We start from the raw sequence: 23,831 nt of genomic DNA, 5'->3' as shown, positions 1-23,831 counted from the left end.
AGTGTGGGTACGTGAGAAAGCCTGCCATTATCTTCTCGTGGGTCGGTGATTCTTCCCGGGGTTTTCCAGGGTTCTTCCTCCACCAGTTATACTGGCCGCCATGTATAGCCTATCTTGTACTGAAAAATGGCATTAAACCCTACTACAACATACATACATACATACATACATACAAACATATATATATATATATATATATATATATATATATATAGAGAGAGAGAGAGAGAGAGAGAGAGAGAGAGAGAGAGAGAGAGAGAGATTAATAATTGAGAAGATTAGCTGGTATTTCTCATTGATAAAATATGCACCCGAGTGTTGAAAAACGATGAACATGTATTACATGTATTATAACATGTATTACGTCTAGTAAAATTTTTAGTCACACTCACGCACAATTGCTCATGAATCGAACGGGTCAGTGTTTTTTGTACACATATTCAATCAGTAAGACAAGGCTGGCTCTGGATCAATCATCCATTTCAGCAACAGTTACATAAATTGTCTGTATTGGAACAAAAAGAAAAGAAACTAGACAATATTGAGCAAAAGGGTGACATAATCTAAGTTTCAGTTTCTTTGCTTGACAAAAAGATTTCGATCCAATGAGGAAACTCATCAGTTCAACACTTATATATTGGAAGACAAGATAAAAGCTCAGACAATCATTGTTGAAGACATGAAGCAGATCTCATCCCTCAATGCTCAATTAAACCATCAGGTCATTGAGCTTCAATATAAATCAGTAAGTTGTTCTTTTTTGACATTCCTGAAGAAGAAGAGAAAAACCGAGTTAAAAATGTTCTGCCAAACAAATCTGAAAACCGAAAGCACAATACCACAAATAAAAGTATGATATTTTTCTCATCGACTTTGAAATATCACACTTAGAAAGATTCGTTCTATAGTTGCAAAGTTTGAATACTTTCCTAACAGAAAAAAGTGAGAACACGTGGTGATTATTTTAAGACACCTTTAAATTGCCCAGGAGTTTCCTAAAGAAGTGCATATAGCATGTACAAAATGTACTAACAATATACAAAAAGGAAAGCCAGAGAGAAAAAGGCAATATTGTTGACGGATACAACCATCCATATACGCAAAAGAGCTGCCAGGGGTGCAAATTAGAGAACAGACTGAAGAAGAAAGTATACATTGGCAAGGAGACTAAATAAAGAGGACGCAACGTGCACCATGATTACAGTGAAGATTACCAGTCCTTCAGAAGATGCGCGTCAAATAGGCTAGTGTTAAGAGGTACGGATCGGTGAAGATAATAACATGGAATGCTGTGAATGGCCTGCGCAACAGAAACAAGAAATAAATAAGTTCAATGAATTTCTTTCGAAATTTGACAATATTATTGATAGAAATATAGACCTTACAAAATGCTTACATAAAGTGTTATGGTTAACATGTTTATCATTTCCCAGAAACTTCGTTAATGAAAAGGCGAAAAGTGCCAGTGTTTAGCAATATACTTTTTGATAAGATATTTAGCAGCGGTATTTATCCTTTAGGCATTATTAATTTTTCTACATAAGAAGTGTTTTTGAAAATAGCTTTTATATCGTTATACATATGTAAAAATTGGGAAGCATCTCTAGAACTGCAGTCAGAATGAAATATGTTTATAGTTTTTGTTTGAAAAGCGATAAAAAGGAACATATCTGGTCGTAATTAGGATAATACCAAACTTCTCCAATGCGTGAACCATAAAAGCTCAGTTGATTATAATTCTTATATCCATAAGGCTGTAAGTAATTTACGAATTTCTTCATGCCCATTAAGTATCAAGACGAGTAGACATGCAGAAAATGAACAGCATCATTGTGAATTTTGTTTAAAAATTGATGTGAAAGATGAATACATTTTGAATTAATCTGTTGTTTATATCGCTGAATTAGAAAATGTTGTATTGGTCCTTATTATTTGCAGAAAGAAAGCATTAAACTACTATAAGTACTCACAAATGAAGATACAAATCAATCAATCAATCCACTCTGCGCCGTCTGGTGCTTGAGGCGACAGCAAGGGAGCACCATTTTGGTCTGTCGGCTGCTGTTATGGGGGCGGTCTGCAGAGTGAGGCCTCTGGTCTTGATTTCTTGCTCCACGGTACGGCGCCAGGTCTCTTGGGGTCTGCCACGGTTCCTTTTCCCCTGTGGAGTCCATCTCAGTGCCACCCTTGGTAGTGAGTCAGGGGGCATTCTGCAGACGTGGCCGAGCCATCTCCATCGACGAGTTGCAATGGTCTCAGCGATGGTGTTTGCGCCCGCTCTGTACCGGAGTTCCTCATTCGAGATCATGTTTGGCCAGACGATCATCATGATCTGTCGGTGGCATTTGGTCTGGAAGACTTCGAGCTTGGGTTCTATGTTAGCAGTGGTCTTCTAACACTCTGACCCGTACAAAAGGACGCTCAGCACGTTGCTGTTGACGATACGGATCTTTGTGTGGGCGCTGAGGTTTGTTGTCCTCCAGATGGGCGTCAGCATTGTGAAGGTCTGGATGGCCTTGCTGATACTTGTGGTGACTTCCCTTGTGCAATCTCCATCTGTGGCGACCTTGCTGCCCAGGTACGTGAATTCGTCTACTTCTTGCAGAGGCTGGTCATTGATGGTGATTGGGTCACCCACTCTAGTGTTCTTCCTCAAGACTTGTGTCTTCCCGTTGTTGACTCGAAGACCTATGGTGCTTGCTGTTTGTGCCAACTGTTTTGTCTTCTGTTGGATATCCTGGTGTCTGCTTGCCAGCAACCCGATGTCCTCGGCACAATCCAGGTCATCCAGCATTGAGGTCAGCATCCATTGTACTCCTTGCCTCCTGCCCTCTGTGGTGCGGCGCATGATCCAGTCAATGACCAGTGAGAAGAGAATCGACGAGAGAATGCATCCTTGCTTCACTCCGGTGTCCACCTTGAATGGTTCAGTGAGTAGGTTGTTGTGGATGACTCTGCACTCAAAGTTCTCGTACAGGGACCTGATGACGTTCACAAGTTTATGGGGGATGCCATAGTGTCGTAGGATCTTCCACAGAGAGGCTCGGTGCAGGCTGCCGGAGGCCTTCTCAAAGTTCACAAAGACCACATAAACAGATCAATTCCACTCATGGGACTGCTCAAGGATCTGTCTCAGAACAAAGATGTTGTCGATGCAGGATTTGCCCTTCTTAAAACCTGCCTGTTCCTGGCGTAGAATGCCGTCCACAACTGTTGTGATGCGTTGGAGAATTATGCGACTGAAAATCTTACAGGTGATGGATAGTAATGAGATTCCTCGCCTGTTGTTGCAGTTCCCTAGATCTCCTTTCTTGGGAAGTTTGACGATGATTCCTGTTTTCCATTCATTTAGTGCTTCTTCACTATCCCAGATCTTTTGGAGACTCTGTCAAAGAAGCTGCGGTGTCTTTGTGTCGTCTGCCTTCAGCATATCGGGGCATACTCCATCTTCGCCAGGTGCCTTCCCATTCTTCAGCTTTTGGATGGCCTGCTTGACCTCCTCAACATTGATGTCGTCGCAGTTGATGTCATGGTCGTCCTCTGCTTCAGGAATGTCAGCGAGTACTGGTGGGTCTGTGCGATTCAGTATGGTGTTGCTTCCATCTCTTCAGCTTCTACTGCTCCACTGTGACATGAGTTCCATCTTCATCTCTCACTGGAAGGTCGTGGTGCCGTAGTCGCCCTTCCGCTTTTTGGTGTTCTGGTACACCGTCTTCATGTCTTTCTGTTCTGCTGCTGCCTCCGCCTCCTTTGCCAGTCTTTCTGTGTATTCTCTCTTGTCTCTCCTTGCTGATTTCTTCACCTCCTGGTCTTTTTCTCTATACTCCTTCGAAAGTCTCTCTTTCAGTTTTGGTGATTTGGCGTCCAAAAGTCTCTTCTTAATCTGTCTTCTCTCGCCTATGCGAGTCCACGTCTCTCCTGATATCCACTCTGTCTTCTTACTATTCCTGTAACCTAAAACTACTTCTCCTGATTCCTTCATTGCTCTGTTGAAATTGTCGATGGTCAGCTCTGTCTCATCTTCTAGAACACTAAACCTATTCCTTAGGGCCAGCCTAAACTCTTCCTTCATTTTTGGATCTTTCAGCTTGGCCACATCGAAGCGCTGATTTCTGGAGACCCTTATCCTAACTTTCATAAGCTTCAAAGTCACATTGGCCACTAGAAGACTATGGTCGCTGCCGATGTCAGCGTGCCGCATCACTCGCACGTGCTGGAGGGAATGTTTCCATCGGCCGTTGATGATGATGTGGTCGATCTGGTTCTGAGTTCTGTCGTCTGGTGATGTCCATCTGAGCTTGTGTATGTCCTTGTGCTTGAACAGGGTCCCTCCTGTGACCAATTCATTCTCCTCACAAAAGTTGACTAGTTTTTCCCCGTTGTAGGTCATCACACCTACTCCATGGTCCTATCTCTGTCTTTATTGTCGCAGCCGACCCTAGCGTTGAAATCGCCAAGTAGCAACAGCACGTCATGTCGAGGGACATCCTCTAAAACGGCTTGAAGAGCGTCGTAGAAGGTGTCTTTGTCCTCTTCTTCCGCGTCGTCTATTGGTGCATGGGCCACAACAACAGACAGCTTGGCGTACTTGGAGTTCATCCTGACGTACAGTAGGCGCTCATTCACTGGCTTCCACTGTAGAACGGTATTGGTGTATTGGTCTTGTTCTTGCTGATAATGATGGCGACCCCTTCCCGGTGGTCATTGTCCTTCCTTCCGGACCAGATAATGACTTCTCCGGAGTTCAACTTCTGCTTGCAGGCACCAGTCCATCGTGCTTCTGTTACACCGATGAGGATCAAGTTGTAGTGATTCAACTCGCTCACTGCTTGTGCCAGTTTTCCAGTCTGGTTGAGCGTTCGCATGTTTCAGCATCCAACTCTGATCCGTGTCTTTGGCTTCAGGTATTCCGCTATCGGGATGGGACGTCCTTGCGGTTTTGTTCTCCATCCGTCATAGACCCAGTTGCCTGGTCTGCTTCGCTCCCAGCGCCGGTTGTCGTTTGTTCCCTTGTTGTCGTTTCCGTAGCAAGAGTTATTTTAACGGGGTGGGGTTGCTAGCCCCACGCCCAACCCTCCTTCTTTTTCAGCCGGGCTTGGGACCGTCCTTGGCGGAGTTAATGAAGATGCAACAACTGTAAAATACCTAGATAAATGTGTATAATATATTTCCAACTTAGATCATCTTCTCTCGCTCTCTAGTTTTCCTATTTGATATTGCCGTTATTTAGTCAGTCAGTAAGTATTAAAACAACTCTGCTTTTATATATACCTGAAAATCATTAATAATTTACAGCTTTGTCATTCTCTGAGAGCTGAATTCGATGACAAGTCCATCTGGCAACTAACATTATCCATTTTCTTAATTTTAAGTCATTAGACTTTAAGACAGACATAGACGCTATGTCAAAATAATGTGCTTAAGATTTCAACTTATTTCAGATATCCCTGAAGCTTGTTACAGGGGAACAGTATAATCTCATGTTTCTAAAGATATAAATTAAAACCTGGGTTTTCTGCTATCCGATTGAAGATATTTGTAAGTTTCCTTTCCGTCAAAGTTTTCATTGTATTATGGTTAGGGGGGATTTAGTCTTTTTAATAGGGCATGTAACTAAAACTAGCGGAATATTGCTTGATTCTTATCAACAGGAAACCTGTAACAACTATTTAATATTCAGTTTTATTTCAACCGAAATCAAATGCATGGACTCACATTTACACCATGTTAACACAATAAGGATAAGTATGTACAATGAAGGGGAATTGTCGAGAATATGTTGCTTGTTTCGTTCCATTTTGACTCTTTGTCATCTACAATCAACAGCCTTAATGGGAATATTTTCTTGTTATTGTATAATGTATCGTAATCGTATAAGTTTCAAAGCATCATGTATTTCGGAGCAGACTGTATCTTATCTAAAATCAAGCTTATTTTTACTTGACCTGAATTATTGATATTTTTCTTTTATTATGTAAACAACTAATACATAACTAAAATATCCTCTGTGCGAATGGGTTTAATATCAGATCATCATATCATGATACAGGTCATCACCGACAGTGTTAGAATTAATCTGAATTAATATTAAAGTTTGTTCAGAACTTTAAATTATTAGGACTTGCTTTGTTAGGTTTATGATCCTTTGTTACCTGATCAAGTATGGTGTATGTTTCGTCGCAAATGCATGTTGTATGACTATGTTTTACAAGTATTAATGTCACCAACATTATTTCTTCATTAATTTTGTTTTCCAAACCACATTGACCTGCTGGTAGTGCTTAAAATTCCCATTTTGTTTGTGAAACACTAGATAGTCTTGATTGATTGACTCAACTGTATGGAGTCCTTCCACTCCAGGACTAATGACAGTTAGACCGATCTACAAAGTGTCTCCAAAATGTTTCAAAGTTTTTTCAAAGTTTTTCAAAGTCACATATCTTCCAAGCCAGTGATACATTCAGCTGAAACCGACAAATCACTATAGACGTAAAGTTTATGGTCTTACCCCTAGAGCTTGCTGCGTCACCAAAACAATATTCAAGTTTCGCTTTAATATTTGTTAAAACTTACCTTGCGTATCGTACGTTAGCAGCTACATTCAATTGAAAATTTAATATAATATTACAATTGACATAGACCTCTCGGGTGGCCTAGTGGTAAGAAAGTCCGCTTCGGATGTGGGATGTCGTGGGTTTAATCCCCGGCTTAGTCATACCAAAGACTTTAAAAAATGGTACTAACAGCTGCCTCGCTTGGCGCTCAGCATTAAGAGGTTAGTGTTAGGACTGGTTGGCCTGGTGTCAGGATAATGTGACTGGGTGGGACATCATGCTACATGTCTGCAACATGATACCCCAGTGCTAGACATCACTGTATACTGCCACACTGCAGACATTGTAGCGATATGACTGAAAAACTGTTAAAGCTACGTTAAAAATCCAAATCACACTCACACACACCAAAATGTTTCTTTGTGTTTTCAAAACTATATGTATTTCTGTTTGTCAAAACAGAAAACATGCCAGCTAGCAACACAAAAGTGTACAAAAGAATCCTGCAGTAAAATACTTGGTTTCACACACACACACACACACACACACACACACACACACACATATATATATATATATATATATGGGTGTAAAACCAAGTGTTGTACTGTAGGATTCTTTTGTATCATATATATATATATATATATATATATATATATATATATATATATATATATATATATATAAAGAGAGAGAGAGAGAGAGAGAGTTATAAACATACACCAGACAGAATGGAAAGCGCTATCCCTGGATTCTATAGACGAATACATATATATTCGTTTTATCGAAATAGAGATCGATAAATATATAAATGTGTTAAATATAATACACAGTTATTCCAGTACTATTTTCAGGCAGTGTTACAAACACTTTGGTTCCCCTGGACATAATCCAGGAGAATGCGAACTTGCTGCTGAACCTTCGCCCTGGTGAAATGATTCGGTTTTGTCATCAGGATTACGAACACTGGGCTGTTTATCTTGAAAACGAAGAAGGTATTTTTCTCAGAACACAATCTATGTGTTGTTTCAATGATGATATTTCCATGCTCAAGATTATTTTTGTTCTAAACTTAGTCCACATTGTCATAAAAAACCTATGATTGTGTTAATAATGACTGCCCCTTGTAATAACTGTGGTTCGTATAGAAAAGAAATTTGCATGATAAACATTACCCAGAAATATTTATTACATAGTGTTTCATCTTAGAAAGACTGGAAGAAATCTTTCATAGGCGGAATCAAAACATTGTGTCCTGATTTTGCAGGTCGCCGGGATGTGCTATGTGCGCTATATTGTTTTTGTGTATTGATGAATCTACGGTCGTATATTTATTTTTGAATACAGCTAAATTCAGTTGCTTTGTTTCTTGCAGTTTATTTTTCATAATTAAGATTAAGTAGGATAAGAAAATAAGTATATAATACAAAGGTTTCTGCATTTGTAGGCGAAAATACGAACTTGTTTTCTCAGATGAAAACTTTAATCACAAAGATCATGCAGTATTAATCCGAAAAAGATCCGTTTATTCTTTCCCATATTAACCTATAAAGAAAAAATAAAGTGTCATGCAATAAAATTCAATCGCTCACAGGTCCACCCAAATGTTGCAACTCTTTATATTATGAATTTATAGAAGAAAATGTAGCACTTATTTAAAGAATATTGCAGGTGTCCATAATGTTATCCACTGGTGGGACAGGGACAGTGTTGGTTTACCCAGCATAGTTATTGATGAATTTGAGACAGTTGCGGGATATTGTAAAGCTGAAATCGACTCTTATATCGTGTAAGTTAATGCTAATAGTATTACAAAGATCACATTTTGCATTTCAGAATAATATAATTTTGTTGATAGTAAAATATGGCATTAATTGATCAATAAGTATTTGAATTCCTATTGAAAATTTTCATGGTCAGTTTTAGTGTGCATCTTGCATAAGAAATTTCTACGCCAAAATTTGATCAGTAAAATAAAATAATAACAGGTCACATGGCCAAAATTTCATATGCTATTTACTCTAACACAAATTACTGTCACCATGTTATTTTCTCGAATACGAATGAGATAGATGAAATGTTGGTTGCTTGGTTGGTTTTAACGTAACGGTTTATTTTTGGTTAGCTCACTTCCAAGTGAATTTGTTGATTGATTGATTGATTGTATTTTTACTGAGCACCAGCACTGTTAAGAAAATGGAAGCTATGTGCCTTCTGCCAAAGACACAATGAAGAATCCAACCCAAACTAGCCTAGGCGTAAATCGAACCCGTGACCATTAGATTACAAGTCTGACGTCGGAACTAATTAAAACAAGTTCAGTATTAAATGCAAAACTTATCAATTATAAATACTCCATTCAATACAAGTAAATTTTTATTCCTTATTTGTTTTTGAATATTGCATTCCAACAATTTTCTGATATACAGAAGGTTTGTGAATGTATTCGTTGTGATTTACATTGGAAATTATATATGCGTTTTCCTTTTCTTCTTATTCTAGCAATAGGGATGTCGATCGCGCACGTGTTGTACTCCTTGCAGATCAGTTCAGAAATAGAGCGTTATTGGTTCATAATCTGTTCAAGAGCTCAAAGCAGTTTGCTTTTTGGTGTTGCTTCGGACTTGGAGTAAGTAGACAACCACTTATTGATAAGGCAAACGATAGCATTCCAATTTCCAGTCGAAGATCATATTTAACTGTATCAGAATAATTTGGAGTTATGGAACAGTTTTATGGTGTTATGGTGTTTCTAAAGCATGTCCACACTCGTGAAATGATATCTTATACTTAAAAGTCTGACCACTTTGCTGTAATTCAGCCAATGTAATTATAGACAGCAAATAAACATACAAACATAAAAACACATAAAGCCCGAATCATGTTATGTATGCTATGCTATTAAGTCTATAATAATGAGGGGGATATTTAAATTTTATCATGAAAATAATGCATTCCTTCCATACTTGTTACACAAAACAACTGCTCTGGTACTATTTGCACACACTTTGATTTATCGTATTTTCAGCACTGTGTGATAGCATAGAATAAACTATATATTATCATTAAACATTGATCTTTTGTTATTTAGAACATCTATCTAAAAATGCGAATATTTGTTATGAAATTTAGATTTTGCTTTGCGATATAAACCAGAACTATCGAATTTATCATGTGTAATAAATATAGTATTTCTTTTGTTATGTATATTTTATTTAATTTATATTTGATTTAATTTAATTGTTTGTTTGTTAGTTTTAATTTTTTTATTCCATTACATGCTATTGTAATGTAATTTTATTCACTGGATTTGACATTTTCCAGAAATTCAGTTCAGTTTTTCGTAAACCTAATAATATAAACCTTGTAAATAATGTTGACTTAGCTCCTGATCTTGATTCAGAAACTAGTATAAGGTTCTTGTAAACAACTTTTTAAAGTTTTGTTTATTCTTTCCCAGAGCAAAAATCATTGGTTTTAGTCAAGGCCATACTGGGAGTACGTGACAAATAACATGTAGCAAATGTTCCAAACTCTAGTTTTTCTAGTAGCGTGACCCACATCCGGGCATCTCTTTTATGCCATAGCTAGATTTAATATTGATGCATTGAGAAATACTTATTGTTCTTGCCTTAACACTTGAGAAGTCAAAGTGTTTTATGTTGTGACCAGTTTGAGTTGATTTTTAATTTTTCTTCAAATCATATGAATTCCAAAAGATTGTTTTCCCTGAAAATAGTTGTACTCGAAATTAATTCTTGAACAAATCAGTTATCCAAATTTACAGAATGAAAACACTGGAATATTATTTTCTGTTATTCAACAAAGAACTGTTGACACATCAGGACGACGCGAACCACAGCATATGTAATCGCCTTCCATTTAGGATTTCATCGAGATTTGAATTCAGTTTCATTAGAACATTTTATTACAAGGACTTCTATTTTTTAATTCTTGGATTATTCTTGGATTATTTTTGGATTTGATTCGTAAAATCATAAGTTCTTATTTTTCGTTTTTACCTTGTTTTCCTAGGGAAATAAATTATTTGTCAAATTTTACAAAGCTTGTTGTCTTCATTTTTTTTTTGTTACTGTTTATAAGGGCCTAAACACGTAATACTATACTCTTGAAGAGTGTTCATTTCTTCTGTTTTTACAACATATATTAAAATGCAGTTAAGGGATATCGAAAACTGTTAAGTGATATTGAAAACTGATGTTCCTACTAATCTGCAGATTTAAAGTTTGAATATCTACTTCACAAGTCAAATAAACAATAAATGTGCTACATGTAAGATTTCAATGGTTCTCACTAGCAACATGTGTACTTAGCTTGCGAGAATAAAAATTATACAAAAAAAATCATATTCTTATAATATTTGTTTTGCCAACTGAGAATATATATGCAAACAGCACATTTTTTAATATAGCATACAGCTCTTATATTTACATGTAAGAGTCGCTGACTGGTGGAAAAGAAATTGATTGATTCGATGATTGATTGATTTTAGTGTTACGGTGTACCAGCACTGTTACACTATCTAGCGCCATAGAAAAGGTTCTAAGTAACATTAACAACATGTGATAAAAGGATTCTTATCTACCAGCAAAAGTAAAATTAAACAGTTCAAAGCAAACAATCATATGGTGATGGTAATATTTAAAGCTTCCCGATCAACGGGAATGTAAATGGTGTGAGCCAATAAAGGTTTAGATGAAAAGGCATTGAGTATGAACGAAGGTATATACATTGCACAAAAATACTCAAGGTGACAACATGCAAGTTATATCTTAGAATAAATGTTTACTTCATTCATGAATTTTAAAATGCAAAAGACGTTTATTGTATCAGAACGTTTCGTCATGTCACGCACATTGTTGTACTGATTTTGCGTAGGTAGGAGATCGAAACACTCATAAAGTGCTTAACATTGAATGGTTCATTGCAAGAAACACACTCTGGTGGGTCTTCGCCTTTTAACATGTAGGAACGAGGTTATATAAGTATGACCAATTCTAATTCTTGCAATGACTACCTCCTCCCTGCGGATGGTTCTGTAGGAAGGAACCCATTCTCCTAGGGTTGACTTGATCGCGGGAAGTTTGTTATTCACTGCACCATTCCAGGATACCTGCTACTTCAGACTTAAAGATATTTTGATACTCAGTTTAAAATCAGTGTATGCTGTTTTGAAATCAGATGGTTCTAGGGATAGGACCATTTTACTAATTTGGCTGGGTAGCCAACATTATACTATATTGTGAGTAGTACACAGCTCAGTATTTTTTTTATGAAAATATTGGTTAGTAATGAGTTTTCTAATTTGTTGTTGTGTAGTGACTGAAGTACAGATAGTGAATCGGAGAAGATGATGCAGATTAAATACATTTGGTTTTGATATATTGCAGAGCATGGTATATTGCTCTGATTTCTTCTGAAACAGTCGATGGACCATTTGGTAAGCAAACATTTGCTGTTTGTTTTCCACTCACGATGGCTGCAACAGGCCTTTCTTCATCCTTTATTCCATCAGTGTGAATTCTTTTGTAGTTATTAAATTCGGTGAGGATTTCATGATAAGGGTTATGGAAGATGGAAGTCTACAATTTGTTCCATCATGTGACGTGAAAGGTATTTTATTTGCTTAAGTAACCAGGACCGTGTTTCGGAGATGGATGTTTTCTGAATGTTAGAAATATCAATTTATACAAGCAAGGTTGGATGATATTATAATGCCGAAGGAAGGTATGGCATTTAGTTTATTTTAGTATAATATTTTGCAGTTTGGTTGAAAAGCAGCCAAATAAGTAGGTTTCAGAAGGTTTGTTCTTAGTTTGAGAGCATACTATATGGAAAGCATTTATCTACGATGTGATAAAGGTAGTTCGTTTGCTTTACCAAGAAGGCTTTCACATGGGGGTGTCGTTAATGCTCCCAGAGTGAGTCTTATTCCTTGATGATGAATAGGGTCAAGCATCTTCAAGTATGACTTTCTAGCTGAACTATAAACAACGTAACCATAGACCAGTTATGAGAGAATAAAAGTTCAAGATACATTGAGTATGACTCTTCTTTCAGCGCCCCAGTCATTGTTCGCTACTACTTTAAGTAAATCTAGAGATTTCAAGCATTTAGCTTTCAAGTTCTTTAAGATTATTGTTTTTTTTATCGAAGATTATACCTAGAAACTTTGTTTCCTCAACAAGTGGTAATGGTGTGCCGTCCAGCGTAGTTTTGGCTCATGATGGCGTCATTGTAACTGACATAAATGTATGCATACTGTTTTTGACTTTGAGAATTTGAAACCGTTGGCATTGGCCCAATTTTGAATCTTGTTTATGTTCTGTTGTAGTTGTCTTTCAGCTGTATGCATGTGCTATGATCGACAGCATATTAAGAAATCATCAACATATAGAGAACAAGCCAAACACTTGGTGATACTATTAATCTTAATGTTGAAAAGCATTACAGATAAAATACTGTCCTGGGGCACACCCCTTTCTTGCTTGTGAAGATCTGAGAGGGTAGAACCCACTCGTACCTTGAATTCCCTGTTTGAGAGAAAGTTTGATATAAAAGAGGGCAGACGGCCTTTTAGATTCAGATCGTACAGGTCATTCAGTATCCCGTACTTCCATGTCATAGATCAATTCTAAGTCAAAGAAAACCACTACTAAATGTTCCTTCTTGATAAACGCGTCACAAATAAATTTCCATTCTACCCAGATGATCATTGGTGCTACTGCCATATTGAAAACTACTTTGAAAAGGAGGTATTAAATTGTTAGTTTCCAAGTACCATGCAAGTCGAGAATTGATCATTCATCTATTGTTTTACGCATACAGCTTGTCGGTGCAATTATGCGATGGTTAGTAGGATCTGTGGTATCCGTACCTGGGTTAGGAATTGGTATTAATGTTGCTTCTTTCTTAACCTTTGGTACATTGCCAGTAATTCATAAAACATTGAGGATTTCCAGAAGATCTGTTAGTGATTTTCTGAAAATTGATGTACATTATCATTGGCCTTGTTCAAAGCTTCCGTTAGATCCAATAATGAAAACGGTAGATTATAGTTTTCTCAGTTATTGGATGTGAATTTCAACCGTGCGTTTTGACGTTTTAGTCTTCGGAAGTCTTCTGAATAATTAGACGATGAGGAATTCTTAGAGAGACTATCTGCAAATATGTTTGCAATATTTGGAGTGGAAAGTGAATTATTATGTTTAATTTACGATATCGGAAATAATTGTTTATCCCTTGCCATTTATTTTGCGGATTGTGTTCCATACTTTATTTATAGAGGGATGAGTGTTTAAAGTAGAAATGACGCTCTTTTATTTTATTGGATTGTACGGTGAGCTTTATCACCGAGAATACGGTGTTTCAATGTTTCGGGCGTCGAGCGATTATTAAATTTTGCAGTGCTTCTCAGCATTGTCTAACGGCTTATTTACATTCTTTGGTGAACCAGAGTTTTTTGGTTCTTTTGATGTTCGATGAGGAATTGCAAATTTATTCTTCTGCAATCTCGATTGAAATATAAGTAAAATGTTGATGAGGTCATTAACGTTTAAGCCTAGTTTGACAAAGGGGTTCAAACTTGGACCACGGCCTTCTTTAAATTTCATTGTGGAATTGCTTCATCAATTGTACATTTAATATTCTTAGGAGAGAGTGCAAAATGATCACTACTGTGAAGGTCATCATTGCCCTTCTCATCAAAGTCCTTAAGCATCGAAGGAGAACGAACTGTCAAATCGATACACGTGTATGTACCCCTGCCTGGGTGTAAGTACTTCAGAGATTTGGTGTATTATAGACACAAATAGTATCTAGAGATGAAATCTTCTACTGTTGGCCTTTGTCACTTGTGTGATTTGATCGCCATAAAATGTTCTGGGCATTACAATCCCCGAGTAGAACAAATGGCACAGACAGTTGCTAATCAAGGTTGTCTAATTTGTTTGGTAGTAGGGCCGTGTTTATTGGTATATAAATTTAACAAAAGGTAATCACTTGATGTAGAGTGACGCTTAAAGCAATTGCTTGCAAGTCTGTGTTTAAAGGGATGACGCTATGAGGGGCTATATTGTTAACAACAGCAGAAACTTCTCTCAGGTCATGCCAACTTTTTTAAAGTAGGTGCTAGAAAGGAGTAGTTTTAAGTGTGGTGTTGTCTGTATCTTTCAAGAATGTTTCCTATTCATTTAAAAGCAGAATTATATCATTGTAAATGGTTTTAAGTCCTTGACAATTCCATTGTATGACGATGTCCTTCATTTAAAATTTAAATTGGAGATAGTGTACTTAGATTAGTTCTTTCACGGGAGAAACCAATGTTCTTATTTGTATCGAGGATGTATGGGGTCACAGTTTTGGGTAGTAGATTTGAAGCCACCTTAAGAACATGGAGCAGTTTCTGATGCATCCATGTCCTCAATGTCTCCAAACCTTTATTGCAGATTAATGGGGTAATCAGACCCCTTTTTATGCCTGTTTGTTTGTTGTTTCTTTTTACTGTTTGAAGATTTAAGAAATGAAGGGTTGTTGAAAGTTGTTTGCTTGGAGACTGTGTTTCTTTGTGCCTTGTAATGTGGGCTATTAGTAGTTGCTGTTGCATCGGGTATATCTGTTTGGGTTTGTCCATCCTTGGTTGTCTCTGGACTGGTCTTTGCAAGAGCTGAGAAGGTTGGGCAAGGTAGAGGGTTCGAGATTCGACGATCGTTCTAGCCTCTGGAAAGTGGATGTTCGACGTATATTTTATCCTCTGGATCTCCTTCTCTAGTTTCCAGGTCTTGCAGTCTTTAGAACTAGTATGGTGACTTTTGGCATAAATTGCACAATGTGGGTTCGCGTTGCAGTCTGCTTCTTGATGGTCGGTGTTGCTGCATTGACCACATACAGAGATTCTGGATGATCTGTCTTCGTGGTGACCGTATATCTGACACTTGAAACAGTGAAGAGGATTTTGGAATATACACTTCAACATTGAGCTGCAAAAAGCCACCTTGTACTACCTTAGGTAGTGTTGGCGTGTTAAAGGTAAGTATGATGGTGTTGGTATCCTGCAATTGTGGATTGTGCTTGATATGAATTCGAAGAATTGGAGTGACGCCTTGATTGTTCATTCCCTCGATTATTTTAATGTCGCTGACCTCTGCCAGGTCACTGCAGCGAATGACACCTTTGCATTAGTTACGTGTTGAATGAACGAAAGAAATAATTGGAGTATCATAGAAAGTCTGAATTTTTGTTTATATTTTCTGTTTATACTTTATGCTTTTGAGCGTGCCACATAGTCCAAGTATAGTATTTTAGACTATAAATGGTGATAAGGCAGCAATCGGTTTTGTCAAAACGTTTGACTGAATAGCCATGAAGCGTGGGAACGATTCCATGCAACACAGTTAGTCATCTGAGTCAGTTAAAAGTTTGGATCATTTTAGTTGATTTTGGTTTGTTTTCCATTAAATCTTGTTTTATATTCATCACCCATGTTCACCGACCCGCCATGTAGTCCGAAAAGGGACACTTTTTAAGTGTCAGGGGTACATATGTGGCGTACTCAGCAGGTAGATGTACCTCCAGATTGACCCATTAACCCACGCCTTCTACAAAGTCTTCAGAGAGGAGGAAAATAATAATAAAGAAATAGATTCAAGGGCAATGGTGGCATCAAAAGAGATATATGCGTTAAAGAGAGAGCGTAGTATAATGAGATCTCATAGGGCTCGTCATGAGCAGCCGATTTGTTGAGACCAGACCAATCCTGACCACCCATCTAGAAGAAGTAGAGGCCAAAGTAGTGTGTTGCATTGGAAAGCCTGTGCTGAACTACCAAGACTCTTTCCTCCCTGAAAACGGGTCGCATTCTGTTGCAAATGGGTTGCTTCCACTCAGTCGCATCTTACAACACGTGGCAAGGACACGGTGAGCCAATTCTACAACCCTGAATGCCAGGGGGTGGTGGAAAATGAAAATAAAAACCAAAAAAGCATCTACAAAATCAGAAGTAAGTCTGAGCAAGTAAGGGGTAAATGTTTGGGCCTCCAAGCCCGAAATGTTTTAGTTAATAAATGAATTCCAGATATGAACTATGGAGTCTATTCATGCTGTTCACATGGACAGACTTCATACATGTTCAAATATACTGAGGTTGTAAATTTACAGTATCTCCAGAGGCAAGGCAAAATAAATATGCATGATGCAAAAGCTTTAGGATGGGAAATTGTAACAATATGCATATGTGTATGTAGATTCATTTTTTGTACAAAATTTACACACCCAAAATGACAAAGTCATACTTGAGTTAATTTTAGTTGAGTAGAGTTCGGGCGATATTCTTTTTTTCTGGTAGATGGCAACATAGTAATGTTAGCATAGTTTTCAGTACATTTCAAGAATATATGAAGTGTTGCTTATTTATGGCTGGGTGGGTGGGTTGATAATTGGATGGGTTTGATGGGTAGTGGCATGTGGCGGGTGGTTGGGCGCAGTGGTTGTATATGTGGTTGTTATGTGCATGTGAGCATGTTTTCATATGAGACAAAATAATATTTATAACATGAAATTTAAAACAAGTATACGTTATGATGAATATATAATTTGTGTCTATTTGTGTGTATGAAAATGGCTACGTATAACAGCTATGTATGTCTGTTTGAGTACTGTACTGTCTACGAATATCTGAAAATTAGGTAAAAATCGTAGTTAGTTTATTTATTGTACTGACAGATGACGACGATAATAAAGATATTAGCAATTGATATATCTTGTCCATAATAATAATAATACTAATAATAATAAAATAATAATAACAATAACAATAATACAACAATTTAACATAGCTTTATCAATAAAAGCACATTACTTCTTATTCTCAACATCATAATGACTATCATTGTTATGAATAGTGTTGCTGTCTACAGGTCATTAAATTGTTTATTCATCTCTAAATTGTGTTCTTAACTTTTATCCATGATTGTAGAGTTGTAATTTAAGATAATAGTCATTTGTAAACAGTCTTTGTAGATGGGAAACTCTTGTCCATGATGGTTGGTTTTGCTTTGAGATAATGGTAAATTTGTAAACAAGTTATGATATCTTTTTGACCTTAGAATGTTCTGGAAGTGACCTATGACCCACATCCTGGTCATCGTGTTGTGTCTTAGATTAAACTAAATAAACTAACAAACACAGAATATAATTCCTATTTTCATCATCATCATTATCATCATCATCATCATCATCATCATCAATCCCTTAACCAAAGAGGTGTATTGTGACTCCACAGTTGACTTTATAACAAATTCTCTCCTTTTTTCCCTGTTTTCTACTGCCCTTTGAGAATCCCCAAAGCCCATGCCTGTCAACCCTTTAATATTGTCTTCCAACCTCTGTTTATGGATGCCACTTCTTCTGCACCCTTGCACTGTGCCTTGCAAGATTGTTTTTGCCAGACCAGACCAGATGATCTTGAGACATGACCATACCACTTCAACTTGTGCTTTTTACAGTTGTCAAGAGGTCGTCATAGGATCCAATGGCTCGTTGGATCCTGTTGTGAACTTCTTCGTTGGTTACATGATAAACCTATGAGATGTACAAGATCTTGCGGTAGCATCTGATTTCGAAAGTTTGAATCCTTCTTTGTAGATCTGATATGAGCGTCTATGTTTCACAAGCATACAGAAAGATGGACATAACACTCGAGCGCCTCAGGGATATTTTGGCACCAAAAGCAATGATGGTTTCTTTCCATATTGGTCTCAACCTTGTTACTGCTGTCGTTGTCTGGGCAATCCTGCAAAGTAGTTATGGTTTGGAGCCCTCATATGTAATAATTCATCCCAGTTACTTGAAGCTTGTGACTCTTTCCAGCTTCTGTCCACTGAATTTTATTTCTGCACTGATGCCATTTGTGTTGTTGGTCATCATTTTTTTCAGCGCTAATCTCCATACCGTATGCTGTGGATATTGTGTCAAGGCGCTCAACCAAATCAGCCAGCTCTTTTTCATGTCATGCTAAACCATCAATATCATATGCGAAGCGAAGGTTGGTGTTTGTTCTTCTTCCAGTGCTGACAGTGCCCTTGTGGTCATTCGAGGCATCCTACATGAAACTTTCCTGGAAATTGTTGAAGAATGTAGGTGACAATATACATCCCTGTATGACCCCAACTGTTGTTCAAAACCAATCTCCTCGGCTCCCATTGATGAGGACAGCACTTGTGGCTTTGTCATAGAGGTGCTCAACAACCTGCACCAGGTACGAGATGATGTTATACTTCCTGATAGTTGCCTATAATGCTGCAAATCATACCCTATCAAAGGCCTTTTTGAAATCTGTAAAGACATGGTATATATTCTGCTAATGCTGAAGGTATTTCTAGCAAAGGAGTCTGAGATGGAAGATTTGTTCTGTGGTACTCCTTCCTGCTCGGAAGCCTGACAGATCTTCAGCAATAATTTTCTCTGCTTGAGGCTTTAGTCTGTTGCGAATTATCTTCAGCATGACTTTGCTCGGGTGACTGATCAAACTGATGGTTCTGTAGTTTTGGAATAGATGTTGGTTTCCTTTCTTGGGGAGCACGATGACCTTGAATTGAGTCCATGTGGTGGATCATTCTCCTGTCTGCCATATCTTGTTGCAGATTGTTTTTAGGACTGAGACTATCTCTTCTCCTCCTGCTTGAATGAGCTCTGCTGGTATGTTGTCAATGCCGGCTGACTTTTTTTCTTTTGTGGCCTAACTACAAGTTCTACTTCTTCAAGAAGAATGTGGTCGTCATCAATCTCTTCTGCCTGAGGGCAATTTAGTACTGCTTGATCTACTATTGTATTATGATTATACAGTTCTGTGCATTATTCTGTCCATCGCTTGAGGATCTCTTGATTTTCTGTGGGGCAATTACCTGATTTGTCTCAGATGGAAGTAGTTTTCCGTTTTTATCGGTTGTGAGATCTTTCACCAGTTTATATGCCATTTTGCTGTCATTACTACTCAGACTTTCTTCGATCTCACAACCCATTCCTATTGTTGTATCAGTCTATTGGAATCACGTTTAGTTGTCTTCAGAGATAATCTGAGCGGAATCATTATTTAAATCATTGTTTGAAATTACTAAAGTACTCAATGACTGGATTAAGACTATTTTGGGATTGTTGTGAATTCATTCAAATACTTTTGGTTTATATAACAAAGATACAAAAAGACTATTAATATATCAGCCATTTAAGATTCAAATTAATTCAAAACACCCTATTCTTTTGGATTTTTGAACTTTGAGGATTATATGAGATTTGATTCGTAATGCTGCAAGTTCCTCTTAAATTTTAATTTTGTAACTACAGAATTCAACTGTGTTTGTCGATTGTACAAAACCTGATGGTTTTGCTTTCTTTACTTTGTTTAAGGCCATATATCGTAACATATGTCACTATTGCTAGTAATTTATACCTGCAAAAACAGATGATTTTTGTTTCTCCTAAAATGTCTTCACTTGATGCACATGTTAAAACCCACGAGAAAATTTTGCATATTTTCTCGTGTATTAATATTTAAATTTTGTACGAGTGCATATATGAATAACATGTGCAAATTACAAACAACAAATGAGAAAATAGGATAGAATTACTAAAGGTTGATGTAGCCTAATGTTCTAATTTTAGTCAGATTTAGAAAGCATGTTCATCTTTTATTTAATTCAATAATTGTGATGTCATCACATGTAAAATTTAAGGATATGCCTAGTCTGCTGTGCTTTGAAACCTATAAATTTACACTATTGATGTATTTGCTTTTATATTTGAATAGACCTATTATCCAGTCTTGATTTAGTAGTATGTGCTTTATTCATAAATCTAACTTATTTTTTTCTTCTAACTGGGCTGACAATAAATGTCTGAAAGAGTTGGGAAATAACTGAATGAAAGTTTAGTTATTTTCTTTCTTTTTGTAATATCACCTAGACGTGCAAAAGGAACTATAGATGCTTTCATAGCTTCGTGTATTCCAGACAACTTTAACACCAATGGACAGAGTCTATATATAATTAATATAAGCATTCAGTAATAGAACGGTGTCAGAAAGACGGACGTTATGTTGCAATTGGGTTAATGGAAATGTAAAATTGAGGGTTTGTTTGTTCACTAACTTTAATAATCGGATCAAATTGAAGACCAAACAATAATTGATCACCAAGGTCATAATCACAACCACTATTAACAGAAGGTTTGTCTTCTATAATTGCACAGATCCCTTGAGTATTCTCGCTTGTATCTTTGAACCAGCATTTTGTATCTTGTCATTCGTGTATTTTCTATCTACAATTTGCTTTATTTTTAAATTGAATGAGTTTAATGACGCTCAATAGAATTATATTTTAATGCAATGTTTTTTATGTTCTGGATCAAATACCGAATAGTCTGGTGATAAAAGTGTTTAAAGAAAGCCTTGCATCTTCTTTAGGGGCTCATTATGATCTGATATAGTATAAGATTTCGCAGAATAAAATAAGGACTCTTGAAACTATGTCGTCATCGATAACGTCTTACATATAACCTCATCCGACCGGCCCGATCATTTCACCCGCTTAATGAATGAAAATTATAAAGGACCTTTATTAGAAAAACTCATTTGTTTGAACGTTTGTATTGTTTAATAACTATAATGTTTAGCGATCGGGGAACTAAGAATATACGCCACAAATTATTGTATGTGTGTAGCATAACATTTTGCCTGGATATATTGGACATCTCGAGACATTATATAGCACACATACAATAACTGAAGTCCGATGATTGCTTGAAAGGTCGCAACGAGCCCCTTTATATATTTATAAACCTTTCTTTTGTTCTTTTATAGTTATCTGGCTTACGGCGTATCCCGTATATGAGAAAGGAGACTGATGTGAATACATTTGTAAATGGTAATGCAAATTTATCTACTTTTGGAATTTTGTTCCCCCTCAAAGTGAGTAAAGGGAACGAAATGAACAAGTTTGAGAGTAGAAAGCAAGATATTTTGCTAAGTTAATTCCTCCCACCACCATAATATTTTTATATTATTAATGTTATTATTATTATTATTATTATTATTATTATTAGTAGTAGTAGTAGTAGTAGTAGTAGTAGTAGTAGTAGTTATAGTAATATTAAAGTAGCGATCAATCAGTATGATATTAAAACATTTCCCAATCTAGTTACTGCCCATATTATATGCAAATAACCAGACCATCCATATAAGACCTGGACAGGAACAAAGAAGAGAAAGCTATCAAATACAGGGAAGCAGTATGACGTCGCTGGGAAATTGTCATGTTACGATCCATTCCAGGGCTTTATAAAAACATCTCATGTACAATAAACACCATGCACAGACCGAGCCCACAGTTATTTACAAAGCGGAAATGAACTAGTGTAAACTTCTGGTATCGAGTTGTTTCCCATATTTTGGGGGATTCCATAATTCGGCAGGAGTGACTAATTCCGTTCTAAGTAGACACTTGTACAGTCTGCCAGTTGTTTGTAATGGTGGTTTTATTAAATAGAATTATTTGATCATGACTAATAGCAAATTCTCCCAACAGTGTTTCCTTTTCTGGAAATAACTAATTAATCAATAGAAAACTTATCAAAAATCTACTTTCCCTTAGACCCCTATCGAAATACATTTCTCAATACCTGCTTGGTTGAATAAGGTCGTCAACTTAATTTTGTGTGCACTCGCACAAGCATAATTAAGTGATTGACCTTGCTCACATATCGCTTGTTGCCCCAATACAAAAATGTACAGAATCAGATTAATTTTACTGAGACCTTGTCGTCCTCCTGGAATGTTTCAATCGTGTATGACTCTGCCTATGGTTATGATTGATGTTATTGCAAAATTTATAAATGAAATTACACCAGCAATCCGTACTACATTACGAGAAACCTTGTAATGAATACTTATTAAGTACTTAATTCGTGTATTTAATAAAGAGGAAACTAAACGAGTGTAAATAGAAAATTGAAGTTTAAAAACATCACAGTTACCTCTATAAAGTATGTGATCAATTTCTTTGTATACACTCATAATGATCCTATATATTTAAGATTTTAAAATTGTTAATTTTAAGAATTTTGCTCCGCACGATGACGTATTACCGACATCGTTTAAACTTCATACCCTGTTTGGGCCCCTGTACAGCGATTACATCATTTTCTGTGAAAATAGATTATCTCATTTTATTTTGTGGTACACACAGCATGTTCAATCGGACGTTAGCTATTGCAAAACTGGCATCATTCAGAGTATTTCCTGAATACGTGAATAGAGAAAACGAGATTCAAGGTTCGAAATTCTGTATTCTCACAAATAGAGCACACGTATATGTAATAGTTATATACACTAATAAAACGTAGGTATACCTCTTATATATATATATATATATATATATATGATCAAAATGATACTTGGAGAATGGTATAATGAGAAATCTATCTATATTACATAAAATATTTAAGTTATGAATCTGTCATCGGGTGCTTTAACTTTAATGTTTAATATGCATATTTTGTTCTACATTAAAGCAAGTTTTCTTTTATTCGATTTTCAACATGTTAAAACTTTAACCCATTATGGTCTTTCCAATAATAACTATAAACCAATGTGTTGTTTTCTTAACAATATCATATAATTGGGAGATAATGAAATTATCAAATAGATGACATTTATTACAAGAAACTGTATTTATCGACACTTTCCTGATTATTTCAAAGTTTTAGAAACGTGTTGTTTCAATTTATTCACTTTATTTTGCTTACCTACCTATACGTAAGGAATGAGATCCATTGATGCTTAATTTTTGCATCATTCAGCACCCTAGTGACAATACAAAATGTTTCCAATTCACTCGTGAAATATTTGATTATATCTACTAAAACATTAATTTTATTTTTATTTCATAGTTTGAAGACAAAACCCTTTAATTTGCAAGGACTTGTTTCTCATTTCCGTGTCAGTGCGATTAAGAGTTGCTTTACTAAATCGATAAAAAGAAGTTCCGAAATTTTACAATGATTTTTGGACAGCGACTTTTACAAATTTAGATTAAACAAATAATGTTTAAAATTGATGACGTTGCTAAATTAATTGATCCTTTCATACAAAAATGAAGATATTTGTATTTTTGCTATCAAATATCTTGCACAGATTCATACAGTTAACATCACTGCGATGGGTGGTGGGTTTACTTTAGACATAATACAGAACTGTCAAACAGACTT

The 23,831-nt window shown here is 36.5% G+C and overlaps 1 protein-coding gene across 1 annotated transcript; it reads right to left on the bottom strand.

Moving 5' to 3' along the window:
• Positions 1-3,652: 3,652 nt before the first annotated feature.
• Positions 3,653-4,390, bottom strand: LOC149786829 (uncharacterized). The gene has a single exon (XM_089975985.1). The coding sequence runs from the start codon at positions 4,388-4,390 to the stop codon at positions 3,653-3,655; it is 738 nt and encodes a 245-aa protein (XP_089832111.1).
• Positions 4,391-23,831: the final 19,441 nt, after the last annotated feature.

Source organism: Sinohyriopsis cumingii, chromosome 12 (genome assembly GCF_028554795.1).
Source record: "Sinohyriopsis cumingii isolate HCF-2022 chromosome 12, ASM2855479v2, whole genome shotgun sequence".
Lineage (NCBI taxonomy): Eukaryota > Metazoa > Mollusca > Bivalvia > Unionida > Unionidae > Sinohyriopsis > Sinohyriopsis cumingii.
The sequence above is the reverse complement of the archived record's forward strand: the minus strand, read 5'-3'. Positions and strand labels throughout refer to the sequence as shown.